General features: G+C 45.4%; 2 protein-coding genes across 7 annotated transcripts; both read left to right on the forward strand.

The window, feature by feature from the left end:
* The first annotated feature begins 3,723 nt into the window (after window positions 1-3,723).
* tp53inp1 (tumor protein p53 inducible nuclear protein 1) lies at window positions 3,724-11,515 on the forward strand. Of its 4 annotated transcripts, none has more exons than XM_023796502.2 (4): window positions 3,724-3,914; window positions 6,290-6,611; window positions 8,064-8,406; window positions 9,120-11,515. In XM_023796502.2, exons 2-4 carry the CDS (start codon window positions 6,488-6,490, stop codon window positions 9,367-9,369), a joined length of 717 nt encoding a protein of 238 aa, XP_023652270.2. In that variant the 5' UTR covers window positions 3,724-3,914; window positions 6,290-6,487; the 3' UTR covers window positions 9,370-11,515. The 4 variants fall into 4 exon arrangements, with proteins under 4 accessions (XP_023652270.2, XP_023652272.2, XP_023652274.2 ...); XM_023796504.2 differs by having other exon boundaries at window positions 3,730-3,815; XM_023796506.2 differs by lacking the exon at window positions 3,724-3,914 and adding an exon at window positions 3,968-4,680.
* An 810-nt stretch (window positions 11,516-12,325) lies between these two features.
* ccne2 (cyclin E2) lies at window positions 12,326-17,910 on the forward strand. Of its 3 annotated transcripts, none has more exons than XM_023796486.2 (12): window positions 12,326-12,431; window positions 13,495-13,536; window positions 13,706-13,784; window positions 13,880-13,933; window positions 14,215-14,360; window positions 14,642-14,777; window positions 15,078-15,224; window positions 15,333-15,428; window positions 15,517-15,651; window positions 15,789-15,900; window positions 16,073-16,227; window positions 16,445-17,910. In XM_023796486.2, exons 2-12 carry the CDS (start codon window positions 13,523-13,525, stop codon window positions 16,547-16,549), a joined length of 1,179 nt encoding a protein of 392 aa, XP_023652254.2. In that variant the 5' UTR covers window positions 12,326-12,431; window positions 13,495-13,522; the 3' UTR covers window positions 16,550-17,910. The 3 variants fall into 3 exon arrangements, with proteins under 3 accessions (XP_023652254.2, XP_023652252.2, XP_023652253.2); XM_023796484.2 differs by lacking the exon at window positions 12,326-12,431 and adding an exon at window positions 12,597-12,713; XM_023796485.2 differs by lacking the exon at window positions 12,326-12,431 and adding an exon at window positions 12,601-12,655.
* Window positions 17,911-21,692: the final 3,782 nt, after the last annotated feature.

Here is a 21,692-nt window from a genome sequence, read left to right on the forward strand (position 1 = left end):
GGGGGTGGGGGGGGGGGGGTAACGCTGGCTTCCTTCTTTGAGGTGATGAGTCCTGAGCATGTAGCTGGGTCACTCTGTGTGTATGGTGCCCCCATCCCCTACCCCCAACCCAGCGGTACTAGCGATAAGGACAACGGCTGTTTGCATCAGAAGCCCCATGTTTGGGGTCTGGGTGTTTCGGCTCACCCTGGCTGCAGCAGCACAGACTTCTGGGAACATAGCGGCCTGGGCCTGGGCATCATGAGGGTATGAGACGACAATGCCACCGCGATCGCACCTTTAGCCTTTACCTCATAACCAGCAGGCGTCAGACTGTCTGAAAGCCACATTCTCTCACAATCAATCAATTCTTTCATTATGCAGCCATTTGGGTTAGGACCATTAGCATTAGCATTTTAATGCCAAAAATTAGCATTAAAAACCTGACTGAATAAGGTCTAATAAGTTAGGGTTAGGGTCCTTATCCAATGTTATTGCTTACATAAAGAATATTGTTTTTCTGTTTATTTTACCCATTAACTTGCTTTTTGTCTCACCACTGTGTCCCTAGAAATTAAGTTTTTTTTTTTTTAAACATTTTTTGAATGAATGTAAATTTGTTACTCATCTGTGTTTCTAATGGAAATGTATCAACGGCCATTTGAAAAATCAGTGTTTCTGGGTATTCTTGGACAGCTACTCGCTCTTTCTCATATAGGTGTGTCCAGCCCTCAAATTGACTGGTGAAAACCTTTGAGGTTTTTGGATGCTTGCATCCAGACCAGTGTCAGGTGATATTTTCCTATGATTGTTCAACTGTTTCTTAAGCAACAAAAGTGATTATTGCACAGCTACTGGTCGCAGTAACATCATGCAGTGTTGAAAATTAAAAATATTTGTTTTAACTTTGCTTTTAAGATGTGGTTTTGTTCTGTCTTCAATTCTGCTGGGGCAGTACTGTGCTCGGACCTTTGATATCTATACTAAGCCTGGTCTTGCTTATCATACTTTTATTCAAGATTATTTACCCACCTGCATAAATGTGTAAATTTGTGTTTTATTGGAGAAATTCCATTGAACCCCCCTGTTTAATAGTGCTTGATGGGCATTTCACTGCATCACACTGCTGCTGTTTTTCTTTGTGATCCAATAATGCACTCCATGTGCCCCCCCCCCCCCCCCCCCAAAAAAAAAGTCTTTTACAGTCCAGATCTTCTGTTGCTGAAGTCAGCCTTGGTGTGTGTATGTTCTGCTCACCAGCTGGACGCGTACAGGTGGGGTCCTGCCCGGCGTTTTCACCGACGCTTTGAGGCCACTGGGTTTGGGGTTTCATCAGACATGTCTGTACATGCCCTAGCGTAGCGCTGGTGCACTGACAAGGTGAACTGATTCCGCTTGTATGGGACCTAATCTGAAAGGTCTTCTGGCACTGAAACGAGCTACTGTATATTGGCCTGGAGATGCGACGCCGTAGCGGTTTCTGACCTGACGTGCTAACATGCCCTGGGAGGCGCTGTGCATTATTTCTGTACCTTTCGTGAACCAAACAGACAGATAAAATACTTCAGCAGCACCGAAAGGTTTTCTGTGGCATCTAGGCACATGCCAATCAGTAAAAGGCAATAAATGATTTTTTTTAATGAATGTGTCTGTGTATTCATTGTCATTACTAAGCAAACGGCTTTAGCCCAGATGTTATGAGTGAAAGGCCTCACCGAAACCCATGAGTCACCACCCCACCCAGCCTCCTGTTAATCTGATGCAACCGTTTCATGAAATATCTTGCCTCCAAACTTATTTGAAATCGCTCTGCTAAGACTTCCTTTAGTGATACTGTCACCGTGTACGGTCTATGCACTATATGTATGTTTGTCTGTGTCTGTGTACCTTGGTGCTGTATGCACAAGAGTTTGCCCCTGGAATTAGTGAAGTTTCTTATTATGGTCACATTGTGTTAAAGAAGGCAAACTGTACAACTTTATTGGTCTAATTCTTGAATGGGATGGGGGGGATTTACCAAAAAGCCCATGTCATGTGACTTAGAATATGTTTTAATGGACGTGACACAAGTGTACTGAAACATTAAGTACAGCATGATTTTTATTTTTTTTTTGGCATATGGTTTCTATTGAGGTATGCTCAGTTTTATTATTTTGTTAATTAAAATCTTCTAAAGATGGTCTGTTTTAAGGAAAATGAAATATTCTTTACTTCTTCCTTCAGTGTAAGACAAGTACCAAAACACTTAAAATAAACTTTTAAAGGTCAGCATCATATACCTCCATTTGCAGGAAATTCCCAGAATATATTTCGGGATGATGTGAAAATCTGCCTCCCCGAACCCAAAGTGACCGCTTAGTCAGAGCGTAAACATTTCTCAGGGGTCGGTGCATGGAAAGCACCTTCTGCTATAACGCTGCCTCTGCACGGCTGGGGCTGTAAATATTAACCGGCTTATGTAAGAAGTGTCGAGTGCGAATGAGTAGGACATGGACTGTACGGCTCGCCGCGCTGCTCAAACATTACGGCATCGCTGCAATTTACTAATTCGCCTTTATTTTGTTAAAATAATAGAAATTAATCCCATGACAAAAAATCCCCTATTTGTTAAACACGATTAGCAAAATATTTTTAATAAATTGTTTATAGTTTAAAGGTTTTATGGAAACAAATCTAAAAAATACCGAATTGCTGTATTTTTCATATTAAAGTACTGGATTCCTCACTTTTCTACCAAAATAATATCCGTCCTTATCTTTGGACATATTTGAAGAGTTGACAGGATGTTGATTGGACGTGAAGAGGTCAAGGTAGGAAACCACAGGACAGCCTAGTAAAGTTACGCATCGAATATGGCGTCATTATTATTCATACAAATTCACAACATTTACGTCATACCCAACTGCTAAACAGTAGCTGGGGAAAAATATTTGCCTTTCAGGGAGAATGTTCTCCTCTAGTTAGACAAGAGCCTTCACTCCCCATGTCCAGTCATGCAGTTCAACAGCATTTTCCTATATTTCACGCTGGCGATGCTTAAATGGATGTGCCAGATCAGACCCAAACTCCTTCAACCGCCCTCTTCCCATGTCCAGTAATCATCACAGAAGTAAATACTCTAAAACTAACGTTTTGCATGATTGTGCTGATTTTTGTTAACATTTTTTTAACTGCGTCCATTCTGTTTTTAATTTACATTTTTTAAGCAATGGAGATTAAGGTAAAATGTTGATTAATTTTAGTGTTCCTGGTGATAATATGCTCTATATATTAGGGGTGTTACTTGAACTTAGAATTGAAGGGGTTCACCGTTAAAAAAAACTCTGCAACCTGTAGAAACGCCGGACATGATGGTCATTGTCCCGGCTTACGAACCCGCCTTAGCCTGTATGCGGTTCTCTGTAGTCTATGATCAGATTCTGCCTATTTAGATTTTATTGGCTCATATTTTGAAATATTAATGAGTAACGATCAAATAATATCAGGACGTCGGTCACAATGAACTCCCCTTCTCAAAAGTGAAGTTTCTCTGGACAACAGTTGAATATTAAAATTCGTAGTTTTTGTCCGCACTAACTTTCCGATCTGCTCTCGCTCAGGGTGTCACGTGCGTTAGTGACAGGCTGTCGCAGTGCACGGTGGCGTCTGATTGGCTAGCGTCTGACCGACAGGCCCCGCCAGTGGGCGTGGCTCCCATACGTCATCGCGGATCAGCTGTTAATGTTCCACAACAATAACAAAGAGCGGAGTTGGGAAGTCGGGAAAGGCAGGCAGAGCGGACGGGGTGCAGCGCAGCTGGTCCATCATACATTATTTCTTCTGCGAAGAATTTTTAAGTGTGTATATATATATATAAATAAACTACTTACTACCTCAAAGTCAAAAGATTTTTTTCCTTTAGAAATATTTTTCTGATTACGTTGTTCTTGCCGCAGGTGAGTTTTAAGTTGTTGTGTTTCAGTAGCAGGAAACAAAAAAAAAAAAGTTTAATTTTTTTCTGCGGATCGGCTGTTGTTAGCGGTTGATCGTTTCGGCGATCGATCGTGACGGACGAAGATAATGCATTACAAGAAAAGAAGTGACGGTCACCCGGACTTGATATTTCTAGCTTTGATAAGCTGGAGGGACAGACAGGCGGGTTAACGAGCCGAGACCTATGGCGCTGGCGTACAGATATTTACCCGCGGTTCTTATTCTCGACCGGAGTGTTTAAAAACGCCGTATTTCGCGATAGACACCGCCTGGAAACACATATTTCTAAAATTTGTGGTCGGATCTTGCTTTTTGGTGGAATTGCAAGCCACCACCCCCGTGGACGACCGACTCCGGACCGATGCATATCTAATCGGCCAGGCCGAAGCGACGTTTTGGGGGAAATATTAAGGGTATCAATCTACGAAAAACGTTTAAAATCTTTCACTTTTAGTTTGGCGAACCATTATGTTTTTTTTTTTGTTTACTCGAGTACGGATTTTTTTTTTTGTCCATTCGCATTTTTTTCTGTACAAGTACATGATTACCTTTGCTGAAAATGGTGGTCTGTGTAACAGATCTGTCAAGTTTGAAAGGGTTCTTGCACCTTCCTAGTTAACTGATCAAGTTATGGTTATGCCTTACGCATTCTGCTTGCACCACGCACGCGCCGGAGGGCCAATTTGCCGTGGGCTGACGTCATATGCTCCGCTAGTTATCCTTCACTTGGTGGGTAATTAATTATCGCTTCAAAAAGTGTTAGTAGCTCGGTATATTTTTAGACTCGTCTCCTGTGTCTAAAACCGCATTTTGAAATGCATTTGCGGTTACGTTACAAGTCCAGCCGATACTTCTGCCGCTTATCAGCCTTTTCTCTCCGAATGAAATGCTGGTAGTGGATGATAATTTGCTGTCGTTGAACAGATGGAGTAGGTTCGTAGTGTGGCCTGTTGACACTTGTGTAAAGATGCGTATTATTCAAATTATGTTACATATAGCAATAGGACCATCTTATCCAGTGTGGAGCGTAAATGCAGAACACGTTTGCGTGTCTTTACGCTATTTGCGTAACTCTTTGCAGATGGACGTCGGTAACCGATGCCTATTGTGCATGCGAAGTGTATAACATAAACGGATTGTAGACATCTGTCGTGACTGAAAACCAGCCTAACTGGCTTGAGAACTCCGCACTCACCCAGAATGCCTGGCAGTTTCTCTGCACTTGCTCGTTAGGTGCACATTAGATATTTTATCCATGTTGCTCGTCCGGTTTTGATGGCTGCTTGCATTGCCGTCTGTCTCTGGCTTTCTAGGGCGTCTGTCTGCGCTTATCTCTGCCGCGTCCCAGTTTTGGTGCCCCTAATCCGAAGATCACGGCCAAATCAGGGTACACCAGATGTTCTGTGGTGTTGTAATCCCGTGCCGATTAGTAAGCCATTTTCTCTCAAATGCAGCTGGTAGAACTATTGTTTGGATAGTGTGTTTTTTATTGTTTTCCAAAGAGAAGCTGCAAGGTTTACTCTTAGCTGAGCATAACTGTCCTCAATAATGGGCTTGTTCTGTATGGATAAACAACTACTAAAAAGTGGTTAAGATGGTTTTTATTAGAATGTGGATGTCCTGATTCCCCAGAGGACTTTATGCATTTAAATGTGGCACTGATCGTGAAATTTAACCAGCTGCATTAATCACTAACATTCCCAGTTGCTTTGGATGAAAGTTTTAAATGTAAATAGTATTGTTATGTAATAGTCATCTGTCTAGGATTTCTGCTAGATCTTATTCTGAGACCTGTCCTTAGTGTGTCTCGGCCTTTGTGAGACGACAGCAGCCCCTTGGATGCAGAGCTTTGACCTTTCACCCTAGCTCTCTGCTGGGGGGGGGGGGGGCTTTCTTCTCTCCGGTGGCCCTGGTGATCTCCCAGTGATATCCCTAACCACTGGTTTCAGATCAGAGTTCTCTCCTCTGCTCCTGACTATATCTCCCATGATCCAAAAGAGGCTGTTGGCCTGACGTCAGTTTTCTAAAATGACTGGCCTGCTGATGAGAGTGAAAGGTCAATCGTGTCGACTTAGCAGCCAATATGCAGCTGTATGCCAGAGAGTGACTTATATACCATGCATGTATGCTACAGAATGTGGTTAATAAAATGGCTGTTATTCAAGTTGCTTTGTTTACTGCTGGTTTGGAAGTTTCGCTGTGACTGAATTGGAATTCAGTCTTACCAATCTGATCATAGCGTTGTTTTTTTCCCAGTCTTGCCTGGTCTTTTCCTGCCTGGTCCCTTTGCCATTTACCTGCTTTAATGATGAACGTGCTTCTGCCTTCCTATCCACAGACACTCACTCCACACAGGCAAAGTATGTCTGCCGTCCATCCCGCCTTTGCCCGATGAGCCGGGAGTCCTGCGCACCAGTGAGCCCCGCCCTCACCTCCTACGCCGTCCGGAGCAGCGTCGGCGGCCAATGAGCAAGGCGCCCCGTTCTCACCCGCAGCCGGCCGGAGACGCGTTCTCGACGCCTGGGGGGCTTCCAGCATGTTCCACAGGTTTGCCAGTGCCCTGTTCGGGGACGATGAGCAGGACGATGGCAGCTGCGAGGCGGACCTCGGCTTCGACGAGAAGGAGGAGGAGAACGAGTGGATTCTTGTCGATTACCTAGGTAACCCGCCGACCTGGGGGCCCATGCGCTGTGCGGGTTCCTACACCTTCCCCGCTTACACGGAGGTCACAGGTGTAAGTGCCTGTGCTATGGGGTGTTTCATGTGCACAAATGCTCCCCGGTTCGGGTGTAAGACACAGTCAGGTAGCTGTTGGGCTTGAGGTTTTCGGTTGTCAGAGGTAACAGCCCACGGTCTCCCTTCTGCTGCCCTTCCATGTATCTCTGATACTTGCTTAGATACAGTGCCCAGTGTAATCAGCATTGAGGGCCACTGTCCCATGCTGGTCACCCCATGCGGCCATTTTTGCACAACGGTGTTTCACGTCACATGACAAACGCTGAAGTCAAAGCGGAAGTGAGTCTGAGTTCCCGCCTGCTGGGCCTCTCCTGGGACATGTTTACTTCTCTGGCGGCCATTTCTGTCTATGCGAAGTAGTCTGTGTGTAAAACGCAGCATGTTAGCATGAGTGTGAGTCAGGGGGTCTGTGTTTTTTTTTCTGAGGGGGTGACAGAAGTGCTGCTTTTTTTTTCTTTTTTCTTTTTGTCTGCCGGGGGGAGCTCAGTCTCACCCCTGGGTTACGAGTCACCTCTGCATGTCACCATGTGGTGGGGGCGGGGGGGCATAACCCTGTCTTCCTCTTTAGGTGTCCTCTAAAGATGCAATAAGCATGGTGCTCCTCGTAGTGACCCCCCCCTTTTGGTTCCCTGTCTTGCTCTTCAGGTGATTATGTTGAATTTAGTGTATCGGGATGTATTTTAAGATTCCCTTGAATGAACACTCAATAGTCTTTGAGTCACTCAATTATCTTGGTGCTTAATTGAAATTGACAGGTTCCAGACCGGCACACAGCCATTCTGGATAGCGTGATGGAAGGACTGAAAATTGTTCATAAGAAGATCTTTTTTTTCCTTCACTCAAGTCATGATTTTAGTAGCATGGTTTTTTTGAGCTTTGGGGAACTTGCATTTTGTGAGTTTCTTGTAGCGTCCCAAGCAGCAGATACTAACCTCCCCATCATCATTAAAGGATGTTTTTGTTTTTCTCCCACGTAGTTGTTTGTGTGCAGGATTCAGGTTTATTTTCCATGCTGGTCACTTTGACATCAATTTGACTGTGATGTCACAGAGAAACCCAATATGTCGCTGAAATTGTGACAGTGACTGAACCAGGGTTTGTTGTAAGAGCTATACTGATCACTGACAGGGCGGCGCTGACCTGTGGTTGCATTAAGGAGGATCTAGTTTAATTTGATCCTTGTGAAGTGTTTCCTAGTGCCCCCTGGAGGCCAAAAAAGGGTAATACAGTCTGAATGTTGACAGGACCGTGCAGGGATGAGCCTCTTAGCATGAATATTTAAGTGACTTGTGTTTTGTCCTTTGCTTTGAAGGCTCTGCTGTGTTGTGACGGGTTTGTGAACGCAGCCGCTCTGACCACAGTTATCTTCCCCGCAGCTGAGGCCTGCTCCAGCCCCCACGGCGAGGTGTCCGTCGGGACGCCCCCACAGGACGGGCTCGCGGTGGGCAAGCCGCCAGCCTGCTGCTCCTCCTGCTCCTCGCTGGACGACGCCGAGGACGACGGCTTCCTGCAGCTGGGCACGGTGGCGCTGGAGGAGAGCTGGTTCGTCACGCCGCCGCCCTGCTTTACGGCCAGTGGCCTCGAACCCGTGCTGCTGGAGACCAGCCCCCTGGAGGACCTGCTCATCGAACACCCCAGCATGTCCGTGTATGCGGGACACTTGCCTCGGCCTGCCCTGGCCACTGACACCTCTCGCTCGCTCGACCAGTCTCTCCTCAGGTACACACCCCTCCCCTCCGTGCACCTGCCAGCATCCAGTGTTCCTCTTCCCTTCTATCCACTGGGCACCAGTGTTTCCAGTCAGCTGACAGGTTCTCAATTCAGCATCACACTTATGTCCACATTAATGTGCAGATGGTGGTGGGGGGGGGGGGCACTCATGCGCTATGGTGTTCCCACGGAGCGAGCAGAAATTATGAAAACATTATCCATAGTCTCCTTTGTTCATGTAAGCTAAACTCCTAACAGGAATTTTTTGGACAGTGGACGTATTTCTGTATTGTATACAGGGGCATCATAAAAGGGGGGCGGGGGGGGCAGTTAGGACGATTCCAATGGCCTCTGAGTGACAGGGGCCTTAAAAAAAATTTGATACATAACTTGGTCTGGGTTGGGGCCCAACATATGCTTACATGGGGCCACAAACCTCCAGCAGCGCCCCTGATTATATGATTATATAATCTTAATTATATAATCTGATTATATCTTATTTTAAAAAGTGATTGGCAGAGTGTGATAAGCTACAAAATTGCATTGTGTAGCTTGACCTGAAGACTCATTCTTTGTTTGCTCCAGCTACCAACAAAATGCATTGGTATATTTGTAGATTTAACATGACATGTTTAGAATGTAGATTTAATTCAATGAAGCATTTTATGTGTGTGGGGGGGCGGCCGGCGGCACCTTATTGACGTGCCGCTGTCTGTCTGCAGAGTGGACGTCCCGCGTGCCCCCGGACTCCATGCTGGTTGCTACGCAGCTGCTCTTTCGGCTCATGCCGGCCTCCTGGAGCAGGCCAAGCTGGGCCGGCTCGCTCAGCGCGTCCGGGACGGCGTCCAGAAGCACCGGCTGTCTCGCAACGCCCTCCGCCGCCTCAACCTGTCGCGCGAGGGCACTGTCCGGCAGGCCAAGGGCAGCGGGCTGCCCGTGCACCAGCCGGTACAGCGGCAGTTCAACTACTGAGATCGCCCCCTGCTGGACACCCCTGCAGCCATGCCGGAATGCTGGCTGTGTGTGTAATCAAGTTGCTGAGGCAGTTTCCCTCTGACAGCAAAAAGCACGGAAACGTACGGGTGTTTGGAAAGAGCGGTGACTGTCTGCTTTTAGGGGTATAGTCAGGTGCTGCCGTGAGCTCTTCAGAGTGAAGGGGACGTGTCCCAAGATGAGAAACCTCCTCTGCGCTTTTGCTAACGTTTCCACAGAGCTGGAGAGTCATGCATCTGACGTTTTTATCACACATGTGCAATATAAACCTAAATCCTTACTCTCTGTTTCCTGTTGTGCAGCTCAGAGGGAATCTGCCCTAAACTTTGTAAATCAGTACATTCACACTATTTTTTTTATGGTTAATTATCACTAAAAGCCTTGTATTCATTATGGATTAAACTGAAAAAAATGTATATTAAAAAAGGGGATAAAAAAGAAAATTAATTCCAAAAATATTTTTAAAAGGAAAAAAAAAGTGAAAATATTTCTTATCAATATGAAGTTTGTATACAGAAGCGTGTATTATGTGTGTGCAAAATTCAGAGTATGTTAGTGTGCGTGTGGTGTAGTTGCATGGTTGTATATTGTTAGATTCCACCTAGGTGAAGATTTTAAAGTGTTTTATTGTATCTTTAAAACGTAATTGTTCTAAATCTGCAGTATGCTTCTCAGGGTCATGAAAGATCATCTTTACAGTTGCAGATTACTTGACAGCAGTTCCTGTTGGTACATACTGTAAAACCTTCCAAATGTGTCCAGGAGTTAGTTTGTGGCCTTGTGGACATGTATGTCTTTTTTTAATTATTATTATTTTTAAGGAAATGCGTGTTTCTTTAGAAAATAACAGGACTTAATTAGTTGCTGGCGTGAGGACTGTGAAACTCACTTTCTAGCTAAAACTTTTCTCAACTGACTGTTAAAAGCCGATCAGAAGACTGAGTGAATTTTTAATGTATTTGTTCAGTATACTGTAACTGTCTGTATTTGTTTACTCTTAGTTGCATTTAATTGAGAAATATTTAACGAAATATTTAAACCAAAAACTAGCAACTTATTTTAGCCTACAGTAGCGTTATATCCTGATGTTTTGTTTTTGTATTTTTGTGTTTGCAAACAGGTTCTGTTTTGGCGGGTTGTCTTCAAACCTTCAGTTTTTTCGATTTCTCTGTCTTTGAATGTCGGCGAGACGATGGCGGTGTCATAACGAGTCGGAGCCCCTGCTTGGGTAGACTTATCCACACGTGTAGCAAAATGGCCGCTTCTGTTTGGGAAAATTTGTTTTATTTATACGAATACGCATGGCCTATTTCGGTTGTCTAATGAGCACTAACTCTGCGTTTTCTTCAGTGTGTATCGCAGTGTGTCCAAATGTGTTTTTACCCGCGAAAGTGGCTGTACTACTGCGGTCTATTGCTAATTTCCCCTGAATCTGTAATTTTTCTTGTCGTTATATCTAGCAAAGTCGCTTTCTTTTAAGCGTCTGTTTTTTTTTCTTTGTGAAATAAGGTCAACTGTGGAAGTGAACGGAAAAACCTCCAGTGCTAGAAGGACCCTTTCAGTTGTCTTGTTTTTGTTGCAACAGGGATGATTATTTTACTTCTGCCTTGAATTACTTGTTGGGGATCACGTGCCTTCCAGGTTCACAGTACGTCATTGCATTAATAACTTGAACTGTCCGAATGGACGACAAACAGCAGAAAATCAACTATGCACAAAAGGTAGTTTCTTTGAGCCACTTTGCTCTATACACTTTTATAAGCAAATGTAGCAACCCTTTTTGTTTAAAGTGTGACGAACACGTTTATGTTTGTGTAACAGCTTTCAAGTGTTAGACGTTGCGCGTTTTCTTTATAGGTTACTGGAATAATGCAGCACTTCGCCAAAAAGTGTAGGAATTAGCGTTAGTCCTTATTTATCTGAGTATACTTTGATGTTTGGATGTATGACAGATGACTACAAAATCCTTACTTTTTAAGGTCAGCAAAACGGACAAGTGAGAATAACGTAGTATGTTTCTTTTTAAAATCTTGGAATATTTTAACCATGTTGTAACCCACCAGTCTTCAATAAAACGTATAACATCTTTGTTAGTTTGTTTAATAAATGTTAATACTGAATCTCATTTTGGAAAGCATGCATGTATTATTTTAGAGTTGTACAGGGTTTCTTTGGTAAGTTTAAGTACAATAAGTTTCCACAATAAAAGCCAGAATAAAGGGCCCGTTTGCCCCCTCTCGCCCCCGGTTTTTTCGGTACGTGGTAGTGGACAGATTCGTGCGTGCTCTTCTCTAATATTTCTTATGATGCCCCTGTATACAATACAGAAATACGTCCACTGTCCAAAAAAATTCCTGTAAGGAGTTTAGCTTACATGAACAAAGGAGACTATGGATAATGTTTTCATAATTTCTGCTCGCTCCGTGGGAACACCAATATAAATACTTTTTTGAGTTATTTTGAGTTCATGTTCTTCAGGTGATCCCATAAATACATTTCTGGGCGATACAAATTAATTACTGCACATGTGTAACCCAGTGCCGCTGCGTCACGTTTAAATAACATGTAATTTTGCTAGTTACAATTTGGCATCTTATTCTTAAAGAGGCGTCGTAGAGCCGCGTCGAATACTTAAAGCAGAATTAGGTGTCTGCTCTCTCGGATGAGCAGCAGAAAGTGGAGCTTTCGGCATGCCGGCTCGGTTTGTTTACATTCTGCGCCGAGCACGTTGTCTCCTTCTGTCTCCCTCCGATTGGTCGACGTGCCGGCGAAGCCCCTCCCAGAGGCGGGCCAAACCCGAGCCAGGAACCCGCAGAATCTGTAATTTTACCGAACACGTCAGATTTTCGCCGTATTTCACCGGCGGCCCTCATAGGGCTGGCAAAGCGCTGCGTTTCGGCGTCTTTCGCCTTTGACCGGAAAAAGGGGAAAGGCCTCCTTTTTCAAATTTTTCTCCGAACTCCTCCTTTATGGCAGCGGAGCTGTCTCCACCTCTTTCCCGCAATACATTCAGAATAAATTTCTTTACTTTATTTACCAAGGTTAGAACCGTCCAACGTACTATAGAGAATGACAGACCTTTATATTTATTTATTTCCGTTTATATATGGGATTTTCAGCGAGGATGTTCAGTTTTGAAACACCTTCTTCGCTGACGGGTGCGCGGCCAGGGCAGGGACCGCGCCTGCGCATTGGCGCCGCGCCGCCTGACTTATAAGGCTTGGCGCCGGCGCCAGCTGATACTTTTATTCGCGGCGCTTAGCTGGTAAGGTCTGCTGGGGTGCCGTCACCGAGTCCCGCTTCGCAAAGGCGCTTTTCCGGAGGTGATTTAGCCATCTGCGCTTTAGGGACTGGGGGTTTGAGTAAGGCACATGATCATGTAGTGTCCGCACAGCTTAGATCAGGCTCTGGTGGGTCTCGGCTGCTTTTGGACCGGCCCTTGGTATTTCGGGTTCTGTTATGACCGCGTCCCCCGGGTTAAACCGCCTTTATGTACCGGGTGGGTAGTTAGATTGTCATTACAAGTTGAATGTCTGATTGGCGGCAGAATGGTGCTTCGGCGCACTATCTCCGGCGGAGCTGGTCCTGCGAGGGGAAGTGCCGGTTTAACTGCATTTTTTTACTTCGTTGTTGTTCTGAATCCGATGGTCAGAAAATGATCTGGCGAGTGTTTAATCTAACCATCCGGTGTACTTTGGGTTATCTGGCCGGGTTTGCCGGCTGTCTGCCCCGGCGCCCGGCTAACTAACCCGGCCGCTACGTGACAAAGGTTGATCCTCCCGCTCCGCCGAATTGGCGCGTAGCCGCGGCGCCTCAAGCCGGGGCACCGGGCGCCCAAAGCCGCCTTTCAGCAGGGCAGCCAGCCCCAGTGCCCACTCTGGAGCCCGCCTTTTAAAGTATCTTAATAAGAATTGTGAGCATTTTTAGTTTCGTGAGTAACAGAGTTTTTTTTTTAAGGGGGGGGGGGGTTGCGACTTTACCGCCTTGGAGCTGTGTCCGGCCATGGGAGAACTTCTACGAAAAATCTGTTAGCTGTGATGCCTTTTAGCATTTGAGTTTAATTAATTGTATTTGTTAATGCATTGTTTTTGATTTTATTTATAGGAAGTCCCGCTCGTTAATCGCTCACACAATGTCAAGACGCAGGTAAGAGCCGTACCTGGGGAAACTGAGAACTGCAACTAAATGTTTTATTTTTTCTCAATAATAATAAAACACAAATATAATTTTGGTTGTATTGTATTATTAGTAGTATTATTGATAAAACTGCCCGGCCGTATCCTCTCTGCTTATACCCCGCTGGTACGTTTTGCAGCGCTCGAGTCACGTTACAGCCCAGGGACGAAAATGCCCCCGCAGAGAAAGGCAAAGTGGCAAGAAAAAGGAAATCGGAGGTTTGTGCACATAAAATGTATGATTGGTATATGCAGTGCGTGTAAATCGCTAGAAGTGTGTGTTACCGTTTTGAACGCCTCTTTACCTTTTACAGTGCAGCAAAAGAAAAGCACCTCTCTCTGCGAAAAAGCACAGCTATGAAATCCAGGTATATAATATTATATAAATCTGCAACTGAAATGAAATATGTTAACGAACAATGGCGTGGCTGCAAAGTGTCTTTATGAACGTATCCATTGTGTAGATGATGGTAGTTTAATGCGCAAACTCGGATCTGAAGGATTTTTTTTTTGAGTAGTGTGGGTTTATATAACCTCATATCCTGGGTCCTTCCCTCCACCAAAATGACATTTGTGCCTTTCTGATGAATGGACGTCTGGCCTGTGAATTTGTTGTAGGTTCCGTAACCTTTTCATTTGGACATTTCAGAACCGGTGGGCGCAAGGAGCCGTCAGCCCTTGCATCCTAATAGAGACGCCCTGCAAAGATGAAGAGGTGACCAGCAACCTGTCTGGGTTCAAGCAGTACAGGTTCAAAAACCTCTTCATCAAAGCTCCGTCTCTGCCGTGTTTGAGGTACCTGGACCTTTGGTTCTATCGCTTTATGTCCGAATATCATCGAGCCCTTTGCACATTACCTTAATGTTCCCGCCACCCTTTGCGAAAAGCGTGACTCGTTCTGAGGTTCTTCCTGAGTAGTTGCTGACTGCCGTGTTCAGCATGTTGTAATGTTCCGTTTTATTACCGGCGTGTGTTACCACTGGTCTCAGGCTTGCGGTAAGCAGATTAAAACGTGCCCACAGGGCTATACCAGGCCTCAGTGTGCCCCCCTGAATCGTGTGGGGTTTTTTTTGCAGTTGGGCTAGTTCCGAGGACGTCTGGGTCAACATGCTGAGCAAAGAGCTGAAGTACGTTCATGACCGGAGCCTCATGGAACGCCATCCTGCACTGCAGCCCAAGATGAGGTCCATTCTCCTCGATTGGCTCCTGGAGGTAAAAATGTGGAACTCCATTCAGCGTTGCCATAAAACGCTGTGACCGGCAGAGTAATCACACCAGCATTGGGGCCCTTGAGCAGTGTCCTGCCCCCATGGTCACTGCACCCTGTTTGTCCCTGTGCTGAATCTAGAACTCATGGAGAGCAAGCTGGGATATTGTGTATGTCTCTTATCAAACATTATAAGGCTAATGGTTAAAACCTGATTTAATTGTTCAAAAGCATTTTCCTGTCTGAACGTTAAGGACGGCAGACACTGGGAGTTGTACAAGCTTGTGATGTGCTCCTTCTTCCAGGTGAGTGAGGTGTACACACTCCATCGAGAGACCTTCTACCTAGCCCAGGACTACTTCGATCGGTTCATGCTGACACAAGTGGACGTGCAGAAGAACAGGCTACAGCTGATTGGCATCACGTCTCTCTTCATCGCTGCTAAGATGGAGGTACGGTCTTGGCGGTATGCGGCGGTCAGCCTTGCCCTTCAGCCTTTTCTCTCTGCATTTGTTCGTCTTCCCTCCAGCCTGTTGCCAACTTCTCATGTTCCTCCTCAGGAAATCTATGCCCCCAAACTGCACGATTTTGCCTACGTTACGGACGGTGCCTGTGACGAGGAGGAAATCCTGGAGATGGAGCTCATCATCTTGAAGGTACTCCTGTTCTTCATGACCAGCCAGTCTTGGTAGGCAAATAAAATGTATTGTATACTAAGTGTCTCTCCTCCCCCTGCCTCTACAGGCCTTGAATTGGGACCTGTGTCCAGAGACTGTAATCTCATGGCTGAAACTATACATTCAAGTGGCCTCTTTGAAGGATGACATCAATTTTCTAATACCTCAGTTTTCTCAAGAGACCTTTGTACAGATCTCTCAGGTAAGCTGATCAGGTCCCAACATTCAAGGGCGTTTGCTAACACCTCTACATGCTCGTAGTATTTAGCAGTACCGCACTACATATGCATATGACTGTCTGGGACGCCTTATCTGTGCACTAACGCTGGATTCCCTCAGCTCCTAGATCTGTGCATCCTTGATATTAATTCGCTGAAGTATCACTATGGAATTCTGGCAGCTGTGGCCTTCTGTCACTTCACGTCGTTCGAAGCCGTCGAGAGAGTGTCAGGTAACGCAGCGCTCCCTTTCCTGTGAGAAGCTTCCTCAAAGGCGTTCATGACCTTTCAGATTTCCTCCTGTACTCCAGTGTGGTTTTCCTGTGTGTCGCCAAGTTAAGTCAGACTGCCAGTGTCACACAAAGCTGCTTCCTGTAACTCCTGGCTTCACGGTGGCTTCTGTAGGTCTGACGTGGGACACTTTGGGCGACTGCTTCACCTGGATGTCGCCGTTCATGAAGGCAGCGTGCGAGTGTCCTGTGCAGCTCAAGGAATTCAAGAAAATAGCTCCGGAGGACAGACACAACATCCAAACACACGTGGATTACCTGCTCATGCTGGTGGGCCTCCTGACTCGAATCCTGACTACCGTGGTGTTTGATGGGGTGTTTATGTTCACCGTAATGACATGAAACTGGCCATTTTGCATCCTCGCTGCTAGTGCAATCGTGTTGGTCGTAGGGCTACCAGCTACAGTTTTTTCCGTTACGGTCAAATTGTGGCAGTATCTGTTTAAAAATTTCCTTCCAATTTTGAATGTGGTGTCTCTGCTTTCAGGGTAATGTTCAGCAGAAGCAGACGAGCACCCCCCAACTCTCCCCCATTCCTGCTGGAGGAATCTTGACACCCCCCAAAAGTACAGAGAAGGGCGTTTCCCCCTGAGCCTGACACCCTCCATGGGGGGGCTCACCTGAGCCAATCTGCCTGCCGGCCTCCGCCCCTCCGCTCAGGTTTTTTTCTAGAAATTTATGGCAGCTTTTTATTTTTAAATGGATTGATTTTTGTAAGCTGTACTTAGGCTGTGAAAAGGATTTTACCTGCTTTTATTTTCCTTTTACCCAATGAAATGTCTTCCTGAAGACACTCCTCTACCGTGGTGTGATTTAAATCGGACTCTACACACACGTTGCTGTAGATGAGGTCGTCGCTAATCCTGAGCAGTCAGGCCTGGAAGGACCTTTTGGGAATATTGTTCTGTTCTGCCTTCTACAGAATCTATAGAAGACTCAGTATTTAACTCCTATTTTAGAATATTTAACCCGATGGTCTGGTCCTAAGCACCTGCATTTAGGTGCAATTTACTTGATAAATTCCTCTAAACTGGTTGTTCACGCCACACATCGAGTTCTGTGCAGGTTTTTAGTTCAGCTGGTGGGGGGGTTTATGAATTTCCGTTAGTAAATTGACTTGGGAAGGCTCTGTGACCCCCCCTCCCCCCCCCCCCCCCCGACAGAGGCTCACTGCACACAACACAGGAGTTAAGCTGTCACACCTCCTAATGATCTGAATGTCTAGAACACTTCAGCACGTGCACAGCTGTGCTAAACTGGTGCTAAAATGGAGTTTGTTACCCATGCAGTAGGATAATCCCACCTGTGGGGTGGGAGGGACCTATGTTTTGCAAGCCATGTTAGGTGTGTATGTGAGGGGGGGGGGGGGTCATACGCTCCCCTATATCAGAATCTGATTGCTTTGTGGTTTTTTGAAGTGACGGCTGTCTCTTCTCTTCATTGCCGCCCCCACCCCCCCATGAGAGGTGCTTTTGTGTTTGTTGTTAGTCATTCCTGAAAGACTTGAGTTTTTTATTTTTTTTTATTTTTATGAAAGTTGGTGCAGAATTATTACATCTATTTATTATTGTCTAATGTCAATATGTAAAGGTGCCTACAAGCATGAATTGACTTTCCTGTAACTTAACACTGCCAAAGGCAACTATGTAATACAGGGTGCATGTTCATCCCAGCTGTACAGAGCCCGACGTTCCAGGGCCAACCTGAACTCCAGCGACCATCAGGGATGTGAATTTTTGTGCCATTTCAAAGCTAGACTTCCAATAGGTCAGAAATAAACGTCTCCCACCTCCTTAGGTACAGAAGTGGACCAAGTCTGCTCAGAATACGATAAATGACATAGTTAGCATGTATATAGGATGTATGTATATGTGTACATATAAATTCATTAAGTGATTTGTTTATTTTCTAATGTGAAATAAAGCTCTACAGCTTGTCTGTACAGTGACGACATCAGTTATGCTTATTTCTGTGGTTCCGCCTTGGCTGTAGGTATTACAGAAGGTCATTTTGCCCTTTCTGTGACAACAGAAGCCAAAGAAAATGTCTTACTGTACCCATGACTTGGACTGGGTTCTTTCTGCATTTGGGGGGGGGGGGGGGGTCCCTTTAGAGCTAAGGGCCTCCAGTTTCTAATGACCAGTGGAGGTGCTACACCATTTCAGCTCTGGGGGGGGGCAGATTGGGGCCAGTTGTTCTGTTAGAGGGGCCACATGCGTTTGATCTTAATGTCCTTTAAGTATTACAGTAAATTGACATTAAGAAGCAAAGGACAATTTTGAGAACTGATGAGTTCTTTACGCTTTGCAGTCTCACTGTACAGTTTCCACAAACTTGTAATTCTCTCTAATTTCTTGTCTCGCTTCCACAAGCTTCATAATTTTTGTCATTAATTTTGCTTTTCACCAACAGTGACTCAGCCACATGGTGCGCCCCCATTGAGTCCATCGGGGGGGCACAGGGGGTGCCATACATGTCACAGGGGTACTGCCTCCACTCCCCCACCCAGACCCGCCCTGTTAATGACAGTCTCTGTAAATGACATGTACTGGCGAGGGGGGGGGGTGGGGTGAATTATCCATGCTCAATTCCTGTAAGCACGTCTGCTTCTGTTCTGTCCTGATATAGATCTGTAAGAATAGGTAGCGTTTTTCATAAATGTGCCGTCAATTTTGAACTAATTTTACCAGTGAATGTGGAGCTGAATCAGACTAGTTCCTCTGTTTTGATCGTAAAAAGATTACTTCTTCATCCTTTAGCTGAGACTGGGAGTGTGTCACCAGATCTGAAATGTCCACATGGAAGGTTACGGAATTCACAGGCCAGACGTCCATTCATCAGAAAGGCACAAATGTCATTTTGGGGGAGGGAAGGACCCAGGATATGAGGTTATATAAACCCACACTACTCAAAAAAAAATCCTTCAGATCCGAGTTTGCGCATTAAACTACCATCATCTACACAATGGATACGTTCATAAAGACATGTTGCCGTTTGAAGATCTGAATATGTGGACATTGAAAATTGGTTGAGTATTTCCCAGGTTTTGCAGGATGAGTGAGAAACCCCGACTCATGACTCCTGTTACTAATCCTTGCTTTATAAAGAATGTCTTAAAACTGTTGCTTTACTATAGTGCTGATACCAAAGTTAGGAATATTCAGCTCCTTTGATAAGCAGTGCTAACCTTGTTTTTTCGTATGACATTCTTACACTAGTTTTTGGGCAAATGAGTGACCAGGTAAAATCCATAAACAAAACTTGGTGTAGAATAAAGGTCGTGGTAAGTATATGACAGCAGGTGGCGCAGAGCTTGTGCGATCCTTTGTGTTCCTGTGGTGATTCATCGCTGGTCTTGTCAAGAGCCTTTGGCTGGTAAACGCCAGCTAGTCCTTATTGAACTATTTTGATTTATGCTGGAGGAATCTTGGAGGGGGTTGTACTTTATTTGCCTTGTGTTAAGTCGGTGGCTGAATTGTCAGCTAAAATCAGGTTAAACTAAAGTATTTATTTAACGCTATAACAAGATGGCTTTATTGGCTCTTTTCCTACCTCTTAAAATAATTTTTCTCCCATTCCTAGAAGGTTGTAGCAAAGTAAATGCGATGCAGATCCACATTGCTCAGCTTACATGTCAGAAATGATTAAATGACATTTTATGAATACAGACATACTGACAACAGGCCATATCCAGCCCTCGTCGTGTATGTTTGAATTCAGCTGGAAGTTCTGCAGATTCAATTAGCCACTCGCTAATGAAGGTCAGTTATCAGAGTGTGGAGGAGATGAGATTCAGCCTGAAATTGCCCGGGAATCTCACCTGACGCTCCCTGTGTAATTCAGACTGGCAGATGCCTCGACCTCGCGTGGAAGAGGCTGCAGTACGGCTTTTAACGGTGGCTTTGGGACGGGCGGCTTGAAGTGCCCCCCTCAGTGGCATCTGTCTGGCTGGTTCCTCTGCCGTTGGCGCCAGTGGGCATCACACGGTTCCTCTCTAGGCCCTTGACAGTTCCTTGCGCCCCCCTGTCCTGGGCCTCCTGCCCCCTACAATGCTCCTCTTGTTACTGTCTTATTGTTTGACCCTGGGAATGAGTTGGGCCCCCCCACTGGGGTTCAGTGCCCTCATCCACCAGCTTCACCAGTACTGCAGACCTGCCCCCCCACCCCAGACAAAGGACCCACAAGACCAGCTGAGTAACGAGTCCCTGACTTTCATGGCTGTTGTACTAATTTGTGATTGCCCCCCCCCCCCCCACATACCCTCCAGTTTTGTTTTGATGGGCTCATCGATGCGGTCATGGCACAGACAGCCGAGGGAGAGATGGGGAATGTAATGTACGCAGTGTCCCAGTGACAGAGCTGCTGAGCTGATGGCGTGTGACACAGACAGCTCATGTTCATGGTTACATTAAGTACATATTAAGGACAGATGGCAGACCTACTGACTTTAAGAAAAGGTCTGTCAGCCTGAATTCATTCAGATCAGATGTTTTACTTGAATAGGTCTTTGAACATCGGTGTGCAGCTTTGGTTCTGCTTTGTCTCATATTCTTCTGCAGGCCCATGCAGCTACTGACAGACTGCAGACTCATCTGTGGGTGCAGCAGCACTGGGTTTGGACTAGCTGGTCCTTGGCTTTGCCTCCTCCCCCCCCCCCCGGTGATCTGTGTCTCAAGCTCTAGTCTCTACATTATACCTGTCAAGCACCAGGATTGGCTGGAATTTGGATTGATTAAGAGTGCGTTAGAAAAAGCATCTTGCTGTTGGAGTCCCTCTTGACTTTGGGATGTCTGTTGACCAGTTGATCCTACAAGAGGATGTTCTATCAGAGGAAGGAATATCCTGAATGCCAATTTAAATCAAAGCTTGGTTATTGGGATGGACACTGCCCGTTGGGCTAATTATGGCAAATCAAATACATCAGTGACTTTCATTATATGCACTGGAGTGACATACTTCCTTGTTTCTTCACCCAGAAGCAGATGTGACCAACAGAAGCAGTTAGATTTCAGAACCATAGAGTACAAACAACCTTTAAAGAGATCAGGAGCTGAGCACCATCGGTTACTCACTGTGACTGCGATAGTAAAAGGAAACATTATTCATGTTTTTGGTCATTAATGTAGCTTTCAAATATACAGTAGTCTGCAATCTCTTCACTGAAATGCATGTATCTAAATTTCTGGGCTGGATTAGTGCTGAATTTCAGCCTAAAATGTATCATTTCTGGCCAGTAGGTGGCAGTCTACCGCTTTCAACAGTCAGGTCGGGCCTGTTATGGTTTGATCGCTAGTCATAACATCCCTGTTTTCTCATAAATGGCTTTGCAACCTTTATGAACCTTTAGACACAGGGTTGAACTGCACTGAATATATGTTTTTAATTTAAAAATGTTTTTTATAATGGATCTACCTGAGGCAGCAACAAGCATCTTGGGGCTGAGTCGACACGAGTCCCTGTGAAATGACCTTACAGGATGCCAGCGGGTCCCTCCACCTGCTATGAAGATCCGCCTCCATATTCTTTCCTTATTGTGAGGCCGGCGGTGCTGATGTGTTGCATAGCATTTACAGCTGAGCCGATTCGCTGATTTCTGGCTTTTACTGGCCAAACTACGCATAACAATACAAGGATAAATCACACGCTATATGCAAAGATCTTCTTGATCTCTGAATACTGAAGCCCACCCGCCTGCCTGCCTTCCAATAAAAGAGATCATCTTGTGATGCCATCAG

The sequence above is a fragment of the Paramormyrops kingsleyae genome, chromosome 9 (genome assembly GCF_048594095.1).
Source record: "Paramormyrops kingsleyae isolate MSU_618 chromosome 9, PKINGS_0.4, whole genome shotgun sequence".
Lineage (NCBI taxonomy): Eukaryota > Metazoa > Chordata > Actinopteri > Osteoglossiformes > Mormyridae > Paramormyrops > Paramormyrops kingsleyae.

Bases quoted from the DNA above. Each gene is read 5' to 3' on its own strand.
- tp53inp1 (XM_023796502.2), top strand. From the start codon at position 6,488: ATGTTCCACAGGTTTGCCAGTGCCCTGTTCGGGGACGATGAGCAGGAC. The intron at 6,612-8,063 runs GTAACCCGCCGA...TCTTCCCCGCAG, and splicing joins GATTCTTGTCGATTACCTAG to CTGAGGCCTGCTCCAGCCCC. The intron at 8,407-9,119 runs GTACACACCCCT...GTCTGTCTGCAG, and splicing joins CTCGACCAGTCTCTCCTCAG to AGTGGACGTCCCGCGTGCCC.
- ccne2 (XM_023796486.2), top strand. The intron at 14,361-14,641 runs GTACCTGGACCT...TTTTTTTTGCAG, and splicing joins CCGTCTCTGCCGTGTTTGAG to TTGGGCTAGTTCCGAGGACG. The intron at 15,901-16,072 runs GTAACGCAGCGC...TGGCTTCTGTAG, and splicing joins AGCCGTCGAGAGAGTGTCAG to GTCTGACGTGGGACACTTTG.